The following is a 6,771-nucleotide window of genomic DNA, read 5'->3' as shown; positions in this document are numbered from 1 at the left end:
AACTCAAGGACTCAACCATGTGCAAATGTGTGACCCAAATTGAGCTTTTAATATGTAAAAGCAATTCAAACCTAGTTGTGTATATTTAAATGCTGTCAACTTTGAAACACATATTAATTGAACATCACAAACCATAACTTAATTACTTGACCCAAATAAAATGATGTTTTAATAAAATGCATTAGAAAGGTAACTTACAAGTAGTGCCGCACTTTGAAGCCCGAGTTTGTCTGATTTCTCATTCATTTTATCTATTTCTGATTTAAGTGTAAAATTCCCATAGGTCAAGGCCTCTATTCTATGAGCAAGTTCTTCAGTCTCAGCCTTGATAGGAGAAACATAATGAATAATTCCAGAGACACAGTGAATAACAAAAAGGGAGATCCCTCATAAAGTACATTACAACCAGAACCAGAACCGGTAAGCCACTAATATACAAGGCACTCTTTTCATCAACTTCAATGGTTTTCAAGTTAAATGCATATGGCAGTTGCTAAAAAGGAAATGTTTAAGAATGGATTCGTACCAGCACTCGGTGTCCCTTGATAGCTCATTTTCCTTCCCTGATAAAAAAAGACAGATCACACTCAAAGACCTCTTCAACTTGAAATTAGATTAATAAATGGTCATTAATTAAAAAGAAAAAATATAGAGAAATGTTAACAGGTCTCACCAGTGAACTCCCATCACTGTAAACTTCAGTCTTCACACTGTTAAGATGGTAAAACTAATTACAAGTTAGACTAGCCAAATCAGATTAACAGATCCATTCATATGGGCACCTCCCTTACCAACATAGATAAACAGGTTCCAACTCTTTCAATCTATTCAAACATAGATAAACAGGAACCAAAAAGGACATCCTTAACCAGTGATTAATGAATTTTCAACCATCAATCTAGTAATTACATTTAATCGGCAGAGATAGAGGCAAAGATAAACCTGAAGATCGACCACGTTATGGTAGAAAGATCTCATTGTGTAATCTCCAAGAATATCTTTCCTGGAAAAACAACAGCAAACACATTTCAATGTCTCCTATAATATATGAGCATATATACATTATAAGCAGCAACTAAACTTAAGACATTGCAAAGTTCTTTTGCACTTTGATGATATTTGTATCTCCAAAAGCCTCCAATTGCTAACCTCAATATAATAGAGTTATTTTGATAAAGTAGAACGTATAAGTGAATTAGACATTAGGTCTTCTAAGGCTCAAAAATGAAAACTGGGAAAACATATATACATGTGAAAGTATGACAAAATATGATTGGTAGAAATATTTCATACAAAATACTACGATGGAAGCCCATTCAAAATTCACAAATGAATCACTAGCAGTAAACAATATCATAATACATGTATAAGGAAACTCATAGGACATGTTAGTTTAAAAGGGAAATTAGAGCTTCCTTTGTAATTTCTCTCTTTGTAGAAAGTGACCTCCTACTAATTATATATACTTGTTTCTCTTCCTCCATTTTAGTATTTTGGATTTCGATTTTCATTAGTATCTTCTTCCCAATGCCCTTCAATGCTTCCACCCATGCTTCAGCTGCTGCAACTTTTTATCTGCAATTTCTTCTGCTCTCACTGCACGTCCAGTTAAGTAGTCATATTCAAACTTTGAGATTGTGATTGAGGAACTCTGTTGAGAAGAAGAAGCTCTGCTTCTCGTCGTGTTCTCGATAAGATACTGGAGATTCTGAAGAGCTAAATCTTCTGATTCTTTGACACCCTCTAGTTCTTGCATAGCATCCTATAACTTCTCATCGGTTAAGTCTATATCAGATTCGATTTTTTGGATTTCTGCTTTGATGTTGGCAGTTTCTGCAGTAACAAGCTCCTTCTATTTCTTTGCTACATCTACTTGTGTCTTTTAACTGTTCAAGAGTGAGTGAAAAATTGGATAAATAAAACTGATCTAGCTTGATCCTCAGTAGCAGTTGCAGCTTCCAGTTACGTTTTTGCTCGGAGAAGCTTTGAATTGAGATTTTGAACAGTTAAATCTTCCTTCTGTTCAGTTTTTCGCAATTGAATTGTTTCTACCATAACATGCCTGAGCTCATTTCTTATAATGTCCATTGAGGACATGAACTTAAAACCCTCTTCTCTTATTGATGCCAACTCTTTCTTGGCCTCCTCCAGCTCTTATTCTGTGATTGAACTCTTTTGAAAACTGCCCCCCAACACTCATAACAAAGCAACTATGCCATGTGGTGGGAACCAAATCTACTAGTCTGTCTGTTGGGAACGGCTGGGAACCAACTCGTAACTAACTTCTCGGAAGAACCTATAGCGCTGAATCAATATCGTATAGTAATGAGTCAAGAAAGCTTACTTAGTCCGAAGTAAAGATAGACATGCACCTATTTGTTACCAGAACGAAATGCCTAAGGTAATGCCAGGCTTACACTAAGGTCTAGCGTATGAAACTATTGGTCTAGCTACGTAACCAAACCAGACGGAGGAAGTGTTATAGCGTAGTAAGAGACAGAGGTGGCCCTATAGCGTATTAAAGAATAGGGTATTGTGTAGAGTAATAAGAGATAGATGAGGGAATGATTCGAGGTCAGGAAAGCAGGAACTAGCTGGCCAGGAAAGCAGGAAGTAGCTGGATCGATAGGGCCAGGATAGCTAAATCCTTAGGTATTTGATTACTATGCCCTGTCTCGAAAGAACCAACTTGTCCGTAACTAAGAACCTTGCTTCAAGAACAGAAAGAGAAGCTAAAGATAAAAGAAAGGAAGAGCTGATCTGATGGTTTACTGTAAGAAAAGAAGAAAAATCAATCTTTACTGGAAGAATCTGTACTGTACTGTACAGTCTTTCGTTACTAACTTCGCTCAAGGTAAGGAACTGTAGCTCAAGGGGAAGTTTTGATTAGGCTACACTCGAGTAGAGAATTTAATATATAAACGACTATATAAGTATCATACCTCGTAAGCCTTCTGAAAACTGCCAATGCTTTCACAATGAATTTTATCAGCCGAATAGCACAATTCTGAAGCTCCTGAGACTGTTCCGAAAGCTTTTTGACAAACCCATACATGTAGTTAGACACCTCCTTTGTTTGCTCACTGCTAACCTGGATTTTCTATTGGTTTCCAAGCAATTTCAAAACCCCAACAAAATTAGGTGAGAAAAAGAAACATATATTAATAATAGTAAACAAGTTGACAGTTTTATCAACTAAAATCATAAATCTAACAATCGAATTTCTTGGCAAAAAATTTTAAAAACAGAAACACATGAATTTATTTTTTCAAACTAAACATTGAAAATATCAAATAATTTGCAACAGGCTTAGTGCTACATAAAAATACAATGGATCTCATTGAATACTGAAGCAGCCTATCCGCATCAATGCAAGATACAGATAAATAATGAATCAGTAAAACCTATTCAATATTTAAACACGATAAATGGAAAGCAACTAAAACCATTGCACCTACATGTTCAATGGAGTGTGCATTTGCAGAAGCCAAAGATTCTTCTAAGCCAGAGCTAGCCTTATGCAACCGCACAAAATTTTGCATTGCCTCAATTTGAGAAATATATGAAGCGCTTACACCTGTTAATTTCCACTTGATATGCTTGACCACCTAATGGCATGAATGAGGTATGAAACACATGCATATACTTCATTAAATCCAAGATACAAACTATGATAACAAGGATACAATTCAACAAGATAATATTAATAAGAAAGAAAGCATTTTGAGACCCCATTTCTTTTTTATTTTAACATATTAAGTTCCTGACATTTCAGCTTTATATATTGTGTCATTGACTAATAAAAGCTATACACAATGAATCCCCTAGTTAACAGAACAATTAACTATAAGCATCAAACTCGGTTAAAAAAGCCTAACCCATGGGTAACATTTTTAACATACTATATGTAAAGAGAAAGAGCTATGCCATCCCTCCTTTATAGCCATATTATATTGGATATTACAAAACCTTCTTTTGGATTAATTGAGGGCTCAATGTATCAAATTGAAAAATCAAGGACTCTGTATGTAAATCTCAAAAAGATCAACGGGCATTGTTTCCTAATAATAAAAGAGAAAATGGTGTTTATATTTTTATCATACCTTATCATGCATGTCTTGGAAAGATTGACAATGTTTCCTAATATACTGAAGATGTTCATCTTGCTTCATTATTGATAGTGGGTTTGGGATATTGGTTTCTTTTGTATAATCATGAACCACGCTAGCTTTGTCCATAGCACCAAATTTAGCACCCACATTGTTGACTGCCAATGTACTATGATCAGGTCGTACCCCACACTTAATCAGCTCCCTAAAAGTGTTCAAACAATTAAAAAAATCACCAACTTGAACATACCCACTAATCATAGCATTCCAAGAAACTAAGTCTCTCTCAGGCATTCTGTCAAACAGGAGACGAGCATCAGCTAAATCAAACATATGTTCTTATATAGGAGATTGTTAGCAACCGCAGGGGTAATAAGCATGCCACTGCTAGTAAGCGGAGCATGGAGTTGTTTAACTTGATTCAAGTTTTTATATTTGTTGAAAATGGAGATTAAAATTTGAGATTGAATAGAGTGGGGTTTTTAGAGGTCAACCGGGTTTAAGGTGGATTCTTTTTGAGGAATTGGAGATTTGGATATTCTCTCTCTGATTGGAGAGGCCGAAAAGAAGAAGGGGAAACTTTCATGGCTAAGGAGGGAAGTAGTTTGGGGTTTATCTAATTCAAAGAGAAAAACAACTCAAAAAACCAAAAACTTCATACATCGAATAAAAAAATAAAACATGAATCAAACCCATCAAACCTAATCACAACATTAAACCCAAATTGGAGTGTGAGTGTAGATGATTTATCGCAACTAATCAAAATTAGATCATTTCAAAAAACTAACCTAGTGAGATTTTAGCAACAGAGATCTGGTGGTCTGGTGGTGCAGAGGAGCACTGCCACTGGTGGATGTCGAGTGAAGAGCAGGAGTTGTCCACCGACGGATTATTCTTAACGATAGTTTGAGGCATCTTAAGAATCAAAGCCTTCTCCACAGGCTTCTTGAACCTCTGTTGTGCGTTCTTCAAAACCTGGACAAGAAGGGAAATCTGACAAGCAAACATACATGAAAAAAACAAAGACGAAAAGCAAAAATATATCACAAAACAAAAACCAGTGGCATCGCAAAAACAAAAGGAAGGGAAATAGGGAAATTAGTGTAAAACGATGGTGGCTGAATGGAAAATGAAGCAAAAAGAGTTTAGTTTAGGTAGAGAAGAGGATGATAGGGGGCCGTGTAAACAATTTGTTATTGTTTTAGTTAGGTTTTCTATTTTGGGGGGAATTGTTTTATATTTGGGCGAATTCTTTTGATCTCAAATATTTGGAGGGAAAAAAAAGACATGATTTACAACAACACTATTGTTGCAAAAAACGTTATAATTTTTTTCAACAATATTATTGTTGCAAAAAAGTATTATTTCATAATATTATTTTATAATATTAAAATATAATATTTTTATTAAATAATTATTATTATTAATATTTCTAATACACAAATAAAATAATATATTAAATATGTTGCAATTCATTTTAAAATATGCAATTTAGTAATTTTTAGATATTTAATTTACATTATAATATGTTTTTATATTTATACTTCCTAATAAATTATTAAATTATAGTTAGTTTAATAGTTGTATTTATATGATTACAAATATTACTATATTTTTTAACTTTTAATAACGATTTATCTTTAAGTTAAATATTTTATTTTTATAAAGTGAAAAAACATTATATTGATTTATTTTACTTTTTTAATTAGTTTTACTAATTTCTTTTGCAACAACGTCTTTTGTAGCCAAAATATTTTATTTTTATGCAACAACGTTTTATTGTTGTTGAAAATACTTTCATTTATGGCAACATTATGAAACCGTTGCTGTAAATTCTTTCATTTATAGTAACAACATACAATTGTTACTGTAAATTCTTTCATTTACAGCAACAACATCTAGTTGTGGCTATAAATGCTTCCATTAATAGCAACGAAACTATTGTTGCCAAAGTTGATATGTTATTTCCACAAAACCCACCTTCCAAATTTTTTCGAATCCAATAATGTTTAGTAACGAGAAGAAAATTTTCGTTGCTAAAATTCGTAATTAGCAACAATTTTTTCTGTTGTTGCCAAAACTTGTTGCCAAAAATCAATTTTCTTGTAGTGGTAAAACACCTCACCATAGGTAGTTCACTTAATTCACACAATTTTGGTGGCTAAAATGTTTACTCTCGGCTTATGTTCTTGCTTAGGATTACGTTGATTTTGCACGTTCATCCGAGTTCCTCTACTATGCTATATGACTCCGATGATATCAAAAACAGCCTTGAATTGGGTTGTAATGTGGTTAGAGGGTTAAAGGTACAACAAGGGTTAATAGTTCTAGCGCTAGAAAAACAAAGTTCAAATGGCTTTAGCAAATATGAAGTGATTGAGCTTTTTATTCATCCATTATTCTCTTTTTGGGATGTTTTCTTGAGACGTTTTGATTTAAAGAATTGGGGGATGAAGTTCTCCCCTTTTAGTTCGTCTCTTTTCTTTTCTTTTCTTTTTTCTGTTTTTCTCTTCTTCCCTTTTTTTTTGGATAGTGATGCTCATTCACTTCTTAGCCTTTTGGCTTGCTACTATAATGCCATAAACAAAGAAAAAGCGCTAGAAGAAAACAAAGGCTCAATTTGAGCTTTGCAAAAATTTTGGGTTAAGTAGCAAACCAAGTT

The 6,771-nt window shown here is 33.7% G+C and overlaps 1 protein-coding gene across 1 annotated transcript; it reads right to left on the bottom strand.

Moving 5' to 3' along the window:
- Positions 1-681: 681 nt before the first annotated feature.
- LOC136214604 (kinesin-like protein KIN-5C) lies at positions 682-5,293 on the bottom strand. Its single transcript, XM_066002883.1, has 6 exons — positions 4,898-5,293; positions 4,104-4,314; positions 3,459-3,608; positions 2,943-3,100; positions 943-1,003; positions 682-710 (listed from the first exon to the last, which is right to left on the bottom strand). The coding sequence occupies exons 2-6, from the start codon at positions 4,236-4,238 to the stop codon at positions 699-701; spliced, it is 516 nt and encodes a 171-aa protein (XP_065858955.1). The 5' UTR covers positions 4,239-4,314; positions 4,898-5,293; the 3' UTR covers positions 682-698.
- Positions 5,294-6,771: the final 1,478 nt, after the last annotated feature.

The sequence above is a fragment of the Euphorbia lathyris genome, chromosome 1 (genome assembly GCF_963576675.1).
Source record: "Euphorbia lathyris chromosome 1, ddEupLath1.1, whole genome shotgun sequence".
In the NCBI taxonomy this organism is placed as follows: Eukaryota; Viridiplantae; Streptophyta; class Magnoliopsida; order Malpighiales; family Euphorbiaceae; genus Euphorbia; species Euphorbia lathyris.
The sequence above is the reverse complement of the archived record's forward strand: the minus strand, read 5'-3'. Positions and strand labels throughout refer to the sequence as shown.